We start from the raw sequence: 17,767 nt of genomic DNA on the forward strand, positions 1-17,767 counted from the left end.
GAAGAGGAAGAAAGAGAGGAAAGGGATGAAAGAGGGAAGGAGGGATGAAGGAAGGAAGAAGGAGAGAGAAGGAGGGGGAGAAGAAGGGAGGAGGGCGAGAGAGAGGAAGGAGGGAAGAGGAGGAAGAGAGAGAGGAGGGAGGACACTTGGAACCTAAAGATGGATAAAGAGCGTTTTAATGATCAGTAAGAACTGCCAGCCGAAATGCAGAGGTGGGATCCAGGGAGAACTTTCTGGCATAACACTGTTAGCCTACCCAACCCATGGAACACACCAGCATTTCCTATTCACAGGTGTGTTCTAAAGTTGCTCAGGCCAAGAGAGACACTTGTATTACAGACGAATAACTTACAGCTCAGGACGACTCGATGACCTGTACCGTTTTCCCCAGCATGACTGCAGAATCAAGTCTGGGCATCGGAAAGCATTTTCAGAGGAGCCCAGGGGGCTTTGCTAACCACAGCTCTCCTGTGACCAGCTGAAGCCTTACCCAGGCTCCAGCCTGGAGGACTGCCCAGCTCTGACACTCTCGAGATGGAGTATGCATAGAAGTGGGTTCCAGCCCAGCTGTTCGCAGACCTTAAGCTGTGTGGAATGTCTACAGTGGCCAGGGTAGGTGCAGAGAGGTGCCTGCTTCTCTAGAGCCATAAAGTTCCTGGTCATGACAAAACACACTCCAAGGGGGCAGATCGAGATGAAGTCCATCAGGGAGCTGGAGAAACTAGCCAGCTAGAAGTTGTTGCAGGGAAAGTCAGGCTCTTGGGCAGCGCTGGCACATATAGCCTAGTCCCAGCTGCCTAATGAGCCCTCTAGAGCCAGGAGAGAAGGACAGCCAGGTCCCATCATTCCTTGTAATAAGACTCACAATTAAGCCTCTGGGGAATCTCTTCACTCTCAAGACACTTCCTGTGTTCTGCTCCTTCAGGCCAGGCCTGTATTGGCAGCTGGGTCAGGGCAATCCTTAAAGGGGAAAATAATAGATTGTGGCATGAATCTGGCCCCTGGCTGCACACCTAAATTCCCACTCTGACATGAGGATGTACTCTGGGGACTCCAAATGCATAATGAACCAGTGGCGTCTGCTCAACATAACTATGGGTAATTGGGCCACAGTGGGTGCTGCCAAGGTAATAACCCAATGTACCAGTGGTGCACAAGAGCCAGCATCTTCATAGTCAAGAAGAGGCCTATGGGAGGTCCTACGGAGGGCAGGCTCCTCCATATGATGACTCGGGGATCCATGTGTCAGTGCCCACATAGAACCTCTGCAAACTCCATTGTTCTCATAGGAAGTGACACCTGTCACCCAGTGTCCACAGTTTTCACCCAGAACTAGGTGAGAAGCCCTATCTGTACAGAAACCAGGAAAATTAAAGGGAGCCATGTTTCTGGGGAGAGGGAGCTTTGGGGAGGAGGATTAGAGGACGTGGAAAAATCCCTCCCAGGGAAAGAGAAGGGATGAATAACAATAAGGATGTATGGATGATTGACAAAGCCATAGAGGATGTTATTTTATGTTTACTTAAAAGACATATTTAGTATATGAGTGTAAATGTACATCATACATAATTTAAGTTAAGTTATACCAGTTGGGGTATGCCACTTGCTCTTGCGAAGGACCAGAGTTCAGTCCCCAGCACCCATATAGAGCAGCTCACAATTGCTTGTAACTCTGTTTCCTGGGGGGGTGGGGATCTAAAGCCCCTGTAGGTACTTGCAACTGTGTACATGTTCCCAGGAGGTACTTTTGACCTGTGAGCCATCTCTTTAGCTCCTATGTGTTGTCTTAAATCACTTGCACCAGAAATATTGTGGTTTGTCTTGTTCTGAGCCAGGGTCCTGCTTTGTAGCTCTGTCCTGGAACTCACCATGTAGATCAGGCTGGTCTTGAACTCACAGTGATCCTTCTGCCTCTGCTACCTGAGTGCTGAGATTAATGGTTTGTGCCACCATGCCTGGTGGAAAGAATGAAAACAAACCCTACCAATACAGGACTTCTTCCCCCTCCCCCCAGGAGCATCTTTTTCCATAGAGTGGATAGAATTGTGTCTTCCTAAAGAACCACTGAAGCCCCAACCCTTAGAGTCTGTGGAAACAGATTTGTTTTTGTTGTTGTTGTTTTTCTTTTGTGAGATGTAATGCAGGTAAAATGTAGTCAGACTAGAGTGACCAGGTCTGTACTCTTTTGAGAAGATGAAAAATCAAATCAAGACACAGTAGAAGGTCAGGCATAGCCAGGAGCCAGGAACTATCATAGACCTCAGGAGGCATTGGGAGATGCCTTCACTTCAAACTTCAAGACTCGGACACTGTGATGGTTTGAATAGGCTTAGTCCAGGGATCCAGGGAGTGGCACTATTAGGAGGTATGGCTTTGTTGGAGGAGGTGTGACCTTGCAGTAGGAAGTGTGTCACTCTGGGGACGGGCTTTGAGACCATCCTCCTAGCTCCCTTTGGACAGTCTGCTTCTGGTTTCCTTTGGATGAAGATGTAGAACTCTCAGCTCCTCCAGTACCATGCTGCCATGCTTCTCATCATGATGATAATGGACTGAACCTCTGAAACTGTAAGCCAGCCCCAATTAAATGTTGTCCTTTATGAGTCGTCTTGGTTATGGTGCCTGTTCATAGTAATGGAAACCCTAAGAAAGACACTGACAGGGAACACATTCCTGTTGTTCTAAGTCATATGGCTAGTGGCAATTTGGAACAACAGCTCTGCAGGTATGTACTCCTCCACAATCCTTGGAAATGCCCTTCCCAACACCCACTAGAGTGTAAATAAGCCTTTCACTTCCCTGCCCACAGAATTTTGCTAGGGTCTTATATCTTTTTCATAGACACATGTCAAAGGGACCCAACAAGGTCTTTTCATGGGATTCCACTGAGCCAAGTCAGTCTTGTATCTGGATCTCTGGCTGGCAGCCTTATTACCCAGAATAATAACTTCCTTTGAAAGTTGAGTGGCTGCTTGTCTGGAAGATATGCCTCTTCTGGGACAGCATCCCTGGTCCACACACTCCTCTTACTGAATGTTTTGCTGCTGCTAAGGTAGAAGCAAGATGGAGAGGAGCTAATGAGGGCTCTTTGGGAGGTGAATTCACAGTTCTGAGCGTTCCCAGAGGGAAATACATACACGCACACACACACATTTATTGGCTCACACTGCCAGGGTGCCCTAGCACAGCTTCATTTGTAAAGTGGGTGCGAAATAAAGAAATGAAGGTGTAGAAAAAGCTTTGGGGGCTGAGACATTCCTAGAAACCCCAGGAGACTGCCTGAGCCTGAGCCCCAAACCCAAACAAGTCCTAGTAGTAGTTTCTAGAAACTTTGGACCAAAGGCTGACAACATGGGTTGAACTGCGAATTTCATAACAGGACAGTCCCGTCCCAGTGCTAGAATGTGACCATGCTTTAAATAAAAATGTGTCTATAGGTACTCTGGCAATCTGAGGGCACACTGGACTAAGTAAGACCTAATTCTATAAGCAGATGTCTTTATAGGGACCTTTGGCCACACTGAGAGAGACCTAAAGAGAAGATAGAGAAGATAGAAGGTGATTTTGCAGGGGAGGAGTATACTGGGGATCAAACCCAGGGCCTGGTACATACCACTGAGCTATACTCCAGCCTCAAGCCACTGTTCTAAGAGCAAGGGACATCAAAGACCATCAGCACACCGCCAGGGAAGACCCTCCTGCTTCAAAACTCTTAGAAGGAGTGGATCCCACCAACACTTTTATCCCAGAAGATCCTAGCCCCCCAGAGACCAGAGGTAGGGTAGTGTTCGAGGTTCCTGGTTTACAAAATACTCATGGCTGGACACCTAGAAGTGACCTGGGAGGGAAAGAACCTCTGGAGGTGAAGCTGAGGAGACAGTAATGGCTTCAGGGATGCTCTTCCCAACACTCAGGAAGCTCTTTGCTCTCTGGCACCCATGCATAGTATAATGAGCATACAGGTTAGGTTTGAATGAGAGGGCATGGCTTTCTATACTCGGTAATGTTTTTTATTTGTGTTTGTTTGTTTGTTTTGTTCATCCAGACTTTGGGTGGTGGCTGCTCAACTTCTCTTGTGTATCCCAAGATACATATTCTGAAACAGAATTGTGTTCTTTGTGGCTGTGTGTTTGTGTGGGTATCTTTGTTTGTCTAGGTGTTCACTCTTGAACAGAGTTCTGTTCTTTGTGGGTGGGTGTTTGTATGGGTGTACCTGTTTGCATAGGTGCATGTGTGTATATGAACGTGTACACATGTGTGCATACATGTGGGGAGGTCAGAGTTTGATTGTTGCTGTTGTTACTCACATATGCTGTTCACATTGATACTTACTATTATTATTTATTGTGTTATGTGTATGAGTATTCTGCCTGGATGTATGTGCAGCACGTCCATGCCTGGTAGGTGCAGAGGTCAGAAGAAGGTGTTGGATCCCTGGAGCAAGAATCACAGGAGGTTGTGAGTCACCTTGTGGGTGCTGGAAACCCAAACGTGGATCCTTGGCAAGAGCAGCAAGCACTCTTAACCACTGAGCCATCTCTCCAGCCCCAACTTCATCATTTTCAAAAGTTTTGTTTCTTATTTGTGGGTGTGTGTATCTCTGTGTGTGTGTGCGCGCGCATGAACAAATGTGCCGTGGAATGTGTATGGAGGTCAGAAGACAACTTCAGGGAGTCTGTCTTCTTCCACCTTCATGTGAGTTCCAGGGTTGAACTCAGGTCATCAAGCTTGTGCATCAAGCTCCTTTAGCTGCTGAGCCATTTTTGAGATCATACCCTATTGTTTGAAACGGAGCCTCTCACTGTCTTGGGGCTCACAGGTTAGGCTAGGCTAGCCTGCTCATCAGTCCCCAGAGATCTGTTTGTCTCCATTTCCCCAGCACACGGATCCTGTGCCAAGCTTCTTGATGTGGGTGCTGAGGACCAAGTTCAGGCCCTTATTCTTGTGGAGCCAATCATTCACCACTGAGCCATCTCCCCAGCCTCTTACACTGTCTTCTTTAGGTACTTTGTGCTTGCCTGGGGGATTCAGAAAAGTATGGTGCTCTTTGCAGAAACATATCCTTTACTAACTCTTAAGAACACACAGCTCCTTACTCTGTCTTCTCCCTCATCTGGGGTGGAGATGGTTTCAACAGTTTTCTTCAAGGAAGGTGGGAGCAGGTGGAATTAAGGCTCTGTTCCAAGCACACTCTGGAGTTCAGGGGTCCCATACTTGCTGATCACCTATCCATACTGACTACACTCTTTCTCGTGGTATATTCAGTTGTAAGGAACAGTAGAACCTGGGTATTTTTAGGCAAAAGGGGCAGGGTTTCTAAATAGTTAATTTTTTTTGTTTTGCTACTTGTTTTATTTATTTATTTATTTATTTATTTATGTATGTATGTATGTATGTATGTATGTATTTTGTATAAAACCTATAGCTATGTCCAAATTATTTTATCTTTATCAATGTCCCCAAATGTAAATAAGATCTGAGAGAGTGACATGTGTCCCACCCCAGCTCCATGTTACTGGCAGAGGAGTGGATCTATAAATGGTTGAATGACTAGCAATTGTCAGTGTGTGTGTGTGTGTGTGTGTGTGTGTGTGTGTGTGTGTGTGTGTGTATGTATGTATGCACATGCATCTCAGTGTTCTGCCATCTTTTCTCTATGAAGAACCATGTTGAGGACACAGTGAATGAAGTTTGAAACTCAAGGGTAGTGTATGTGTGTGTGTGTTTATGCACTAGGGATTTTGGACATCTAACTTGCTCTCCATGTTATTTTTTGAAACAGGGTCTCTTGGTGAACCTGGAGCTCACAGGTCCAGCTAGACTGGGTGGCCAGTGAACTCCAGGGATCCTCCTGTCTCTGCCTCTCCAGAACTATATTTACAGACATTCACTGCTGGGTTTAGCTTTTTGTGGGTTCTGTATCTGTACCACCTCTCCCACCAAGGTCAATTTTTGAATACAGCTGTGTGCAAATATCTAGGAGTCCCAAGGACAGGACAGAGTGCCCTCATTGCTCTAGTAGACATGGAAGCTGGGCCAAGTGCTTGCCTTTGAGGCTTCCATCTACCATCTGTCAGCAGGCTTTTAGGAGAGATTTACACATATGATTTATCTTTGAATCTTTTCAGGTCCTGAAGGAGAGACACTCAGCGCACAGTACACTCTGTCATCGTGTGTCAGCATCCCCTCGATGCCGGGAGCGGCATTACAGGATGTCAGGGTGTAATTGGATTGCACCGGCTCTTTAATCTACATTTTCATTTACCAAAAGCCATAGCACTGGGAAAGCCATTTGCAATGGATGCCAGGGGCCCTGGGAGGAGGGATGGGGTGTGCGTGTGTCAGTGTGTAGAAAGACAAAGGCCAGCCATAAAGCCGCAGAGTGCATGTTTTATATTTACAGTCAGTAAGTTTATAAATATAGATTACATTCTTACAATCTACAATACATTCTACACGTGGAGGGATTTGAGAACAGGCATCTGCTCCAGTAGTCAAGGAAACGTCCCATGGGTAAGAAGGGGGAAGAAATCAGAAAGTGGGCGACGGGAAGCAAAGGATTGTGGTGGTGAAGGGGTAAGAGTTTCATCACCCACCCAAACAAGGGAGAGTCTACTGGGAGCTGGGAGCTGGGAGCTGGGAGCTGGGTAGCTTGCTGGCTGTCAGAACAAAAGGATTAGCACCACAGTCAGAGAAGAGAGGGCCTGAGGGGAAGGAGAGGAGGTGGGACTCATGGTCCTCTAGGGAGGCTCTCTTATATGGTGGGGGTGAGAATAATAAGAGGAGGGAGATGAGGAAGAAGACAAGGCAATAAAGACAGAAAGTAAGGTGAAAGAAAAGAGAAGGAAATGACAGTGTTAGAATTACCCAGAGACTAGTCTCCTCCACCCTTCGAGGTCACGGCTACTCCTCAATCCATCATTCTCACTTCACAGTGAGAACAGGATTGGGATGGGGGATCCTCCAATCACACCTCTCCTACCATCTCCATAGGCTCAGCATCTTGAGGGATCGGAGAGATATTTTGACATTAAGCAATGCTAATCCTTTCAGGGATGACTTGGGGTCCAAGTGCTTGCAAGAATAGGTACACCTGCATATGCACCGCAGACACATAGCTACCTGCTTTGTGCACACCCACACGTAGACACACACATGCCTTCATACACACGCACACACCTACACATACAAGCTCACCTCTCTCATGCTGTCCAAGCATGCACAAGCCCACGTTCCTGACACTCACCTCTTATACTTCAGAAGAGCCAACTTGCACTGAACAGGTGGCTCTGTCTTAAAATACCCTGATGACAAATTCTTGGACAAGGAGACCCAACATGAGGGGCAGCAGATCCCATCACAAAACAGGCCCTCTGTGGTTTCTAGGAAAGCAGGGAGGGGGGTGGGGAATTCACCCCAAGTCTCGTTTACACTCTGGAGACCAGTCTCCTCACAGGGATATGTGTCCCTGGGACCACTTCCTTAGAGTGCCTCCTGAAGTTGACACAACGCTCAGGGGAACTCGAGGCAGGGAGCAATTTCTGGGAATCACTCTCCTGTCCTCACTGCCAAACAGCCAATGGCTGAAGGGTGTCAACAGAATGTAGCGATCAAGTTCAAATCTAGTGAACTTGTGTAAGGAGCCATGGAGTTTGTACCCAGTGTTCTACAGATAGGGAGCTTCTCTCAATTGCTCCAGTGATGTGCGTGTGTGTGTGTGTGTGTGTGTGTGTGTGTGTGTAATGTATGTGTTTCTTGGCACGTAGTTACAAAAATAGTTGTGGACTTTACCTGTTTCATTTTTGCCCTGCTAACCTCTCCTTGGCCTGTCAATAATCTCTGGCCAACTTTGACCCCATCTTTGGGAATCACCAGCTTCCCATACCTTCCCATACCAAAATACCCTACTTCCCATAGCCAGCTTCAGTGCTACACTCTGCCTGCGAGCATACTTAGAGTCAGCCACCCTGATGCCATGCCTCTTGCCCATGACCCACGTATGCTCAACCTGAGCCTTGCCTTTTTTTTTTTTTAATCTCTTTTTTCATGGTCTGAATAGTGATTATCGCAGCAACATGGATCTGATGAGAAACCAAATTGTAAGAGTTCTTCCCCGAGAACTCTTTAAACACGCATCTTTGTTCCAGGTTTGACATCTTGCCATGCACAGTAAACCTCCTAAGTTGAACCAAAGCATCATGCACTGGCGTGTGCATGGATTCCAACTCTGGGGCTCCCCAGCTAAGAGAGGAATCATCTCCTAGGGTTCTATGGACAGTGCTGCCCTTGTGGTGTCCTCTTGTCTCATTTCTCCCCTGGGGACATGTCTACTTCCCATACCCAAGTGGGTTAAAGGCTGAAAGGTAAGAACAACGTAGGTGTCTCTGTTTTATACGTGCTCGTGTAGCCTCTCCATGCAACCGGGAGGTTCGGCACACTCACTGGGGTCCAGAGCCTGGCAGACCCACTTAATGTCATCCTCATTACTCAACACCATGGTGTTCCCAGAAGGACACCCATCGTCTGAGGAGATGGCGGAGAATGTGGAAAATGTCACTCTTTTCCTTTTGGAGGTAGGGGATGTAGGGGGTTCGCTTTTCTGTTCTTTGTCGTCTGTGAGCATGGCTCCCGTGGACCTGAACAGCTGTCCATTGATGCTGTTCTGAGAGTTTGAGCTGAGAAGGAGTTTGCTCTCCTCAAAGTCCAGACCCCTGTCAATGGCAGTGATCTGCTCCTCTTGGGAGGAGGCGAAGTTCAGATGGTTCCCCAACAGCTCTGTCCGGTTGCTCAGCCCAACCCAGTCGTGAGAGTGACTCAGACCTTCTTGCTCCTCAAAGGGAACCTGTTTGTGCCTGTACTTCAGGGCGAAGGTCACACAGTTAATTAAGAACACCAAAATAGCCAGGCAGAAGACACCCAGAAGAGCATACATGCCAATTTCCAGGTCACTCAGCCCCTTGGCTGCTTGATCAAGGTCTTGTTCCTCAGCGCCCACATTGCTTCCGGGGAGGTCCATCTGGTCTGGGAAGCTGGTGAGGTCTGCGGCCATCGTCTGTGAGAGGATGATATCATCTAACAGGTTTTCCTGGCCTTCCTTCTTCTGCAAAGTTGGCCTCTTGGTTGTACTGCCCCATCCCTCCATGAGCCCCACGGATGAGCTGCTGTAGTATGGCCCCTCAGGGTTCCCCCATTCCTGAAAAGGCTTTTTGGACCTCCTGTCATTGATAGTCTCCACATGAAGCCCAGCCCCAAGGTGTCCGCTCTCACTGCTATTGGGGTTCGCATCATTCTGCCCAAATTTAACCCTGATGCTGGCTGTTCCCACAGCCAACACACTCTTCCGCTTAGACTTCTGGCAAGATTCACTGATGAGCATCTCTACCTTCACCAGGGCCCCCTGCCCTTCATTTTCTGCAGCAATGATAGGCCACTTGAATTTGGGGTCCTGAAGGATGGAGACAACCTTCTCGTCTAAGGATGTAGCCATCAGGGAGAAGTCCTTCTCATCATAAATGTCCAAGGGTGTGACAGAGCCATCACTGAACTGCACCCAGCAGCTGATGGCTGCTTCCTGTGGAGCAAGAGAAATGGGTCAACATATGAAGCAAGGGAAGTGGGTCAACATGTATTTGGGGGTTCTGCAAACACCCCCTCCCTCTGTGTGTGTGTGTGTGAAGTTTTCTTGCAGCTTCAAGGAAAAGCCAGTTAGACAATGTAGAGAAAGCCACAAGATGTTCTACCTTAGAACACAGAGGAGTCGTGAGTTACTATAAACAACCAAAGGGTGGGAAGAGGGGACAAATAGGGACAGATGAAGCTTTCCAAAATAAGTCTGGGATTTGAGGTTGGGGCTACAGCTCAGTTCATAGAGTATTGCCTAGAAAATGTGAAGCTCTGACTCCCATCCCTGGCACCATATTAATCCAGGTGGGCCCACATCTCTCATCTCAGCACTCAGGAAATGGAGGCAGTAGATTAGAAGTTCAAGGTCATCCTTGAGTATGTAATGAGTTTTGGGGTAGCCTGGTCTCCAGAAAAAATTAAGATTGACTTTTTTTTTCTTATCTGTTAGAAGACAGGCAGGCTTAGTGACTGCCCAGGATCTACTTCTGCACAATGATAAATGGCTTGTGAAACAGTATGGCCATTGAGAAGGGCTCCTTCATGATTGTCATGGTATAAATTTAATGTGGTCACCATGCCATCAGACACCATCGTAGCATCTAGTCACATTGCCACCCATATGGAGGGAACTGATCTGGATGGGTAGAGAGATGACCCACAGGACCATAGAAGGCCATGGTTTCACTGGCCTTACCTTCTCTTGGATAAACTGGCTTGTGCTCACCTGGAGCTAAAGCTACGGCTTAAGGTAGGCATGAAATCAGCTAGAGATAGTAGGGGACTTTGCCTCTATTTCAACCAAAGAACAGAAACTTGGGGACGCAAAGGCAGCCTGCAGCCAAGGTCTCTGTGTGTCTCTACCTCTTGCCTTCTACACTCTGTGCTTAGCTGTCTCCATCCATTCACAGCTTGAGCCTTTGATCTTGGATAAGCTGGTGGATGGGCACTTCCACTGCTTTCCTCCTCCTCCTCAGGTTCCCTGGAGAGCCTTCTCTGCCCCAGGACAAGCAAATTCAAGCCCAGGCTGGGAACAGCCCTCAAGAGACCTCTGTATTACCTGCTGGCTTCAGCTCCTTAGAAAGGAGACTGCCATGCTATGCCTTAAGCTGAGCATCACTGAGTAGGGTCATGCCCTCCCCCTCCCTCTCTCCTTTATATCTGAAAGAAGAAAGACAGACTGAGATATTAGCACAAGAGATGAATGGGGAGAACTCAAGTAAAACTGGGGACTAAGGCCCCCCTTTGGGGCCACCATGATAACTCAACAGATAAGGAAAGACATGAGTGTGGTAGTTATGATAAAACAGTCAGATAAAAAAAAATGGCAAGATCTCAGGGAAAGAAGTGTGGAAACCAGATGACCTGGGACTCCCAGCCAGGGTCTGAGAGTCTCCCTTCTTCTACCTACTTTCTTACTATTGGTTCTTTCTTTCTTTCTTTCCTTGTTTCTTTCTTTCTTTCTTTCTTTCTTTCTTTCTTTCTTTCTTTCCTTGTTTCTTTCTTTCTTTCTTTCTTTCTTTCTTTCTTTCTTTCTTTCTTTCTTTCCTTCTTTCTTTCTTTCTTTCTCTCCTTCCTGTCTGTCTGTCCTTTCTGTCTTTCTTGTTCTCTCTCTCTTCCTTCCTTCCTTTCTTCTTTCCTTCCTTTTTTCTTTCTTTCTCTCTTTCCTTCCTTCCTTCCTTCCTTCCTTCCTTCCTTCCTTCCTTCCTTCTTCCTTCCTTCCTTCCTTTCCCATCTTAACATCCCTCAGTGGTGACTGAAGTAAATGTAAGTAAATGTTTCATGGATGGTGTTTAGCTTGGAAGGAACAAAGTAAGATCCTCAAAGGTGGTTTGTGGCTTCCACACCTTCCTTTTATTAGAAGTTAGCCTGAATGAATCAGTCGCTGTGTGGGAAATGAGCCAGGATGCAGTGCAAAAAAATCACAGGACTCAGCACTGATCTACCAGCCTGTTCTATTGTGCCAGGAAATCTTAGCAGGGGATGCATATGGATGCCTATCCTTTTAAATTTGTCAGCTCAGAGCCAAGCTGTAAAAGGAGACCAAGGACCATGCAACAAACCCCACAGCTACCCTTAGGGGAGCAAGTGACACTCAGCATGTCGGGGACAGATTATCCCTATTCTGGCTGTGTCTTATCACTTTTTAATTCCTAACTGGTGGTGGTCTGATTTTATCATCCACTGAGCTAGGAAGAATGCTCATCTCTCTCCTTTCCTATCTGCACTTTGCAGGCTGGTGTCCATCCTTCTAAACAAAAGGAGGTTTGATTTTTGCCAAGAATTCATATCTGTTACTAGGAATATCAGCTCTCTCTCTCTCTCTCTCTCTCTCTCTCTCTCTCTCTCTCTCTCTCTCTCTCTTTTAGATCCCAAATCCTCTACATAAGACTGTGTGATAAGGACTTAAAAGACTGGCTAGCATCTGAGAGGAAAACTTGAGTTGCAGGTCCAACTGGAAGATAGATGGCTCAAGGTACTGAGTTGGCCTCTGTTTTCTTCCTGCTGTGAGTATGGTCAGTCTCTGCTGATGCCTGGTGCTTCGAGGGAGGCTGAGCCTAGCAACTCTTCCCACTGAAAGTAACAGTGGAGGAAGGGTTTCTGATGGGTAGGGAAGCTTCTGGAAAAGTCTCTCCATGAGTTAGATGAACATGATCCCATGCAGAGAGAACTGATTGCTGTCTTTTGCTGTAAAGTTTACCTCATTCTCTATGTTCCATCTAAGAAATAAAGTCTGTCTATCTCTGAATAGGAAGAAATCATATTCTATCTGCAGATACCACTGGGTCAGTACACACACACACACACACACACACACACACACACACACAGTCATATACCATAAAACTGCACACTTTGGAGCACACTCACAAACACAGTGCCCACACCATACAAGCAATACATGCTACATACACATACATACACAAGTACACAGTACACATGTAGGTACATACACAAAAATGCATACAACCAATGATACACACAACACAGAATACATAAACAAGATTCTCCCATACAAACACCCAGGAAACAGTTTTGCTCTTACAGGTACATAGACATACACATAGGCACATATACAACACAAAACCATATATAATAGACAATACAACACACAAGATATACATATACCCACATATAGACACATATGTGAGCATATGTAAGACACACAGACTGGCACATCCACATACATATGTCCTATGTTGGCTGAACTTTTGTCAACTCGACAAAGCTAGAGTCATCTGGGAAGAGGTAACTTCAATTGAGAAAATGCCTCCATCAGATTGGCCTGCAGGCTACTCTATGGAGTATTTTTTTTTTATTAACAATTGATGTGAGGGGGCCCAGCTCACAGTGGGTAGTGCCACCTCTGGGAAGGTGGCCTTCAGTGGTATAAGAAATAAGGCTGAGTAAGCCATGAAGAGCAAGCTGGTAAGCAGAATTCTTCCACGGCCTCTACTTCAGTTCCTATCTTGGGCTCCTGCCCTTACTCTCCTAAATGATGGATCATGAGCTGTCAGTCAAACGAGCCATTTCTCCATCAAGTTGCTTTTAGACATGGTGTTTATCACAGCAATAGAAATCTAATGCACATCCATACACATAACACAAATGCATAGTACAACCTCTTAGTACACTGGCTTCAAAGAAAGAGATTAGAACTATGTGACTTCACATCAGTTTCCTACTTCTGTCTGAGCAACATGAAGAGGGAGCATGCTCTTCAGCTCAGCCTTCAAACCTGCTGGGACCTGACTGCAGGCTGTGGTAATCTTGAGTCTGCTCCTGCCTCTACCTCCCTCCCACTGCTGGGTGAGGCCACTTTACCAGTCAGGACTATTTAGACAGGAGGAGAGTGTGACCCATTCTCACACATTTGAGTGTGGAGGATAGGGGAGCATTCCTTCAGAGATTCCACTCTGCGTGCCTGTTGACCACCTGCTACAGTGTTTGCCCATTGTTTCAGTAAGCTAGGAGGCAAGAGGTTTTGTGATCATATGTTGGTAGCTTCTTTGCAGTCAAGAAACACTGGACATGTGATGTCTGTTTGGAGTATACAAATCTCCTGGTAAGAGCCACCACCTGCTGTGGGGTTTTCATAATGGGACACTCATCTGGTGTGAAGTCTACTCTAGTGGGTTGGTCTGATGTATTCTAAGGCTAACACTGGCTCCTCAAGATCTGTTTGCCCCAGAGATGAGAGTTTGTAATAGACCCAAGTGACACTGTGTGACCTTGCCCCCCCCCCCAGGTTGTTTCTGATTGATGAATAAAGATGCTGACAGCCAACAGCTGGGCAGAGGAGACATAGGTGGGTTTTAGGGTTCCTAGGCTTGGGGTTCAGATGAAAATTATGAAGGAGAGAGAGAAGGCAAATGGAGGAGAGGGTGCCATGGGTTAGGTGAATCATGAAAACATAGCCCCGAGTACTGGCCAATTGGAGTTAAAAGCAGCCCAGATGAATCATAGTAATAACTCGGGGTTATCGATAGGAAGGTAGGTTTTAGTAACATAGAGGGTAGATATCTGCCCAACTCTTGTGCTGATTAAGGTTTAGTACAAATATAAAATTTGTGTGTGTCTTTTATTCAGAAACCAAATGGTCAAAGGTAGGGTAGAAACCCCTGGTTGGGATTACAAATTTCCACAACAGTCTATTTAATGTGTGACTGCTCTGGTAGATGCTGACCTCGCCTGGTGTATAGTTGACCTTACTGAGTGTGTGATGACCTCACTTGGGGTAAGACTCAGCTGATGGGTATCTTAAGGGCCACTTCCTTACCTGTTTGGGCCTCTGTAGAAGTTCCTGAGCCATCGCGGTGGCAAAGATGGCTCTGTTGCTCCCAGGGCTGAGCTGCAGGGATAGCGAAAGTCCCGTTACCAGCTGGACCCCAAGGTCTGTGATGGTCACCTTCTCATCCAGTACGGTGATGGTCTTCTCGGCAAGGATGGCGTCCGACAGAGGGGACAGGATCTGGAGGGCAGAGCCAACATGACAACGGGAGGCTCTCTGTGGTCACAGAGCTCCATCCATTACATGTCATGAATGAGGGCATGCAGAAACAATGAGAGACAGGGATTCCCCCAAAGAGCCTATAGGCGCAGAAGCAGGCCTCTTCTTAACCTAAGCCTTAGTCATGGGACTGTAATGATGCAGTCGTCTTCTACATGACAGCACAGCAGGTAGTAAGTCCATGCTTCCCTCTGAATACCCACACACCAACTCCAGTTGTCAGCATGCCCTACCCCTATCCTCAGCAAGATGGATGAGTGTCATTGTGCCTTTGAGTGTGGTGACTCCTGTACACAGCACAGGCCACTCCTGCTATTACCAGTGCACCCTTAATTAAAATTAGGCAACCTCCAAACGGCGTTGTGTCCCCCAGAGAGCCATGACTTGACACCCGAACGGTATATTTATTTCAGTCTCACATGGGAAAGCCAGCATGTGCTATAAAGTATGGCTTCTTGGGGCTGGGGTGATGGCTCAGTGGGTAAGAACACTAGCATCGTGTAGATGACCTGGGGTTTAGTTCTCAGAATCCATGTGATGGATTACAACCACCTATAACTCCAGTTCCAGGGGGATGACGCCCCCTTCTGGATCCTCTGGTTACTAGGCACATATGTGGTGCACATACATACATGTAGGGAAAATACCCATACACATAAAATAAAAATAGATAAAAACAAACCTCAAAATAGAAAGTGGGGCTTCCTGGTCTAAAGACCATCTAATCTATCTCCTGCTCTGGGACTTTCATTTCTACAGTTAGAGATTTTTCTCTTTCTCTTTTGAAGCAGGGTCTCACTGTCTAACCCTGGCTGTCTTGAAAGTTGCTATGTCGATCAGGCTAGTCTTAAAGTCATAGAGGTCTGTCTCTGTTTCCCTAGTGCTGGTACTATAGAGACTTCCATCAATACATCAGACTTCAATTCTACTCCTTGAGAAACTCAACCGTGAGATCCTGTGGCATCCTGAAATCTTGTCTTGCCCCATGACACCTGCCCTATCCACATCCGTTCTGAGTCCAATCTGGTGCTGATATTCCAGTCTTGATTCCCTCTGCATACCTCTAGTGACCACAGTACATGATTCTCTCTAGCCCAGCCCTGCTTTTGAAGGATGTAGAGCTGGCTTTCTCCATGTTCTGTGCATTCTCAGTGCCCCTGGGTGAATTAGGTCTGCTCCTTTTCAACCTTTGAATTTTGGAGCAGCATTTTCAGCAAGCCAATTTTCAAAGGGTCCCCAGAGCTCATGTTCCATTTAACCAGCACTGGTTTATTCGTCTTGGATGTTCAAATGACAATGGGCATGTGTGGTGGTTTGAATATTCTTGGTCCAGGGAGTGATACTATTTGGAGGTGTGGCCTTGTTGGAGTAGGTGTGTCATTGTGAATATAGGCTTTGAGAGCTTCCTCCTAGCCACTTTGGAGCCAGTCTTTTCCTACTTGTCTTCAGAACAAAATGTAGAACTCTCAGCTCATCCCACACTCTGTCTGCATGGATACAGCCATGTTCCTGCCTTGGTGATAAAGGACTGAACTTCTGAGCCTGTAAGCCAGCCCAATTAAATGTTGTCCTTTATAAGAGTTGCCTTGGTCATGGTGTCTGTTCACAGCAGTAAAACCCTGAGACAGCATGAGAGGAAAGTTCCCAGAAGAACATGAATAAGTGAATTTATCACTTGAGAACTCTGTGGGACTGAGTGAAATGGTCTTAGGACTGGATGCTCTCCTGACACGGTCTCTATGCCACCTGCCTAAGAAGGCCGTCCTTTTCCTCCTTGACATCATACAATTCTTTTTTGGACTTGAATCATGTTTCAAAGTGAATGTTTAAAGCTTAGGTAAGATAAACCCTGATCTAGGTCTGGGCTCCTAGGTGTTGACATGGTCTTTCAATGTTCTTTTTAGTTGCTTGAGATAAGTAACATTAAATGTAATGTTTTCATTTTATTATTATTATTATTATTATTATTATTATTATTATTATTATTAATTGTATGTGTATAGGTCAAGGGAAAACTCTCAGTTGTGGGAGGATGGAAGGTTCAGGTGACTATGGTCAAGGAGCTGGCCAGGCCTGTGATCTCCAGGCAGGGTAAACTTCTATCTAGGGTTTTGCTTTTCAAGATAGTTATGGTTAGGGTATACGGCCAAGAAGAAGTAGAGCCTTGTGTCTCCTGTGTACTGTGTGAGGTGTCTTAAGGTCCTTGTTCTGTATCATAATCAAATTGCGTAGTTGGTTATTTCACTAAAGTGAGCCCTAAAGGAGACTCTGTTCTGAGCAAGGACAGACAGTTGAGCAATTCACCTGGCAGAGCAGGGGTACAGAAAGCCCTGCCCAACTCCGCAGATGGCTCACCTGAATAGTGGTCATGCCCAGCTCCTGGCCAGTTAGGATCTGCCCTCCTTGCAGCTTAGCAATCCTGGGCTCCTCCACCTGCATGAAGTCAGTGATCAGCTCCGTGATGTCCACCTGCCAGTCAGAGCCCAGCAGGTAGGCCAGGTGTCCCCCAGGATCGGGAGCCTCAGCCACAAATTGGGTCAAGACTCGCACCATGGCGTGCTGATACTGAAGGGTGCAGCCTCGGCCCTTCTTCTCATCATCGTCTTCCTCCTCACTGTCCCGAGCTGGCCTATCAAAAAAAAAAAAAACAAAAACAAAAACAAAAAAACAAACAAAAAAAACCAAAAAAACAAAAAACAAAAAACAAAACAAAACAAAAAAAACCAAACTTATTTGTTGGAGCCACTTTTTGGGCTACCTCCAAAGAGTTCTGGCTTGCTTAAGGCTCAGGTATGCACAGGAGATTCAGGGTGTTAAGTCACGGGTATGACAAGAGTTCTAACTGGACAGAATGGAGAAGCATGACAGGTGGTTAAGATCTTCTCAAAGACCCATGCTTCCTGGCATTTATTATGTACCAACCCCTCTTGTCAGGCACAGATTGCATTTTATAACTCTATCCAAAAGAGATTGGATAGCCCCTCCCATCATCAACATTTTAATTAATCCTTTATTAATGATATATAATGAGGGGTTTCATTAGGATATTTTCATGCATGTGCAAGATGTATTTTTTTTTTCTGAGACAGGGTTTCTCTGTGTAGCCCTGGCTGTCCTGGAACTCACTCCATAGACCAG

General features: G+C 46.3%; 1 protein-coding gene across 2 annotated transcripts in view; it reads right to left on the bottom strand.

The window, feature by feature from the left end:
• Positions 1-6,372: 6,372 nt before the first annotated feature.
• Tmem132d (transmembrane protein 132D) overlaps positions 6,373-17,767 on the bottom strand; it is a 651,137-nt gene continuing 639,742 nt past the window's right edge. For both annotated transcript variants that reach the window (XM_031338040.1, XM_031338041.1), the window contains exons 7-9: positions 16,985-17,258; positions 14,399-14,590; positions 6,373-9,568 (exon numbers count right to left, since the gene is read on the bottom strand). In XM_031338040.1, coding sequence (XP_031193900.1) covers positions 8,387-9,568; positions 14,399-14,590; positions 16,985-17,258 — 1,648 coding nt within the window. In that variant the 3' untranslated portion in view covers positions 6,373-8,386. The remainder of the gene's footprint in view (positions 9,569-14,398; positions 14,591-16,984; positions 17,259-17,767) is intronic.

Source organism: Mastomys coucha, unplaced genomic scaffold, assembly GCF_008632895.1.
Source record: "Mastomys coucha isolate ucsf_1 unplaced genomic scaffold, UCSF_Mcou_1 pScaffold22, whole genome shotgun sequence".
Taxonomy (NCBI): Eukaryota; Metazoa; Chordata; class Mammalia; order Rodentia; family Muridae; genus Mastomys; species Mastomys coucha.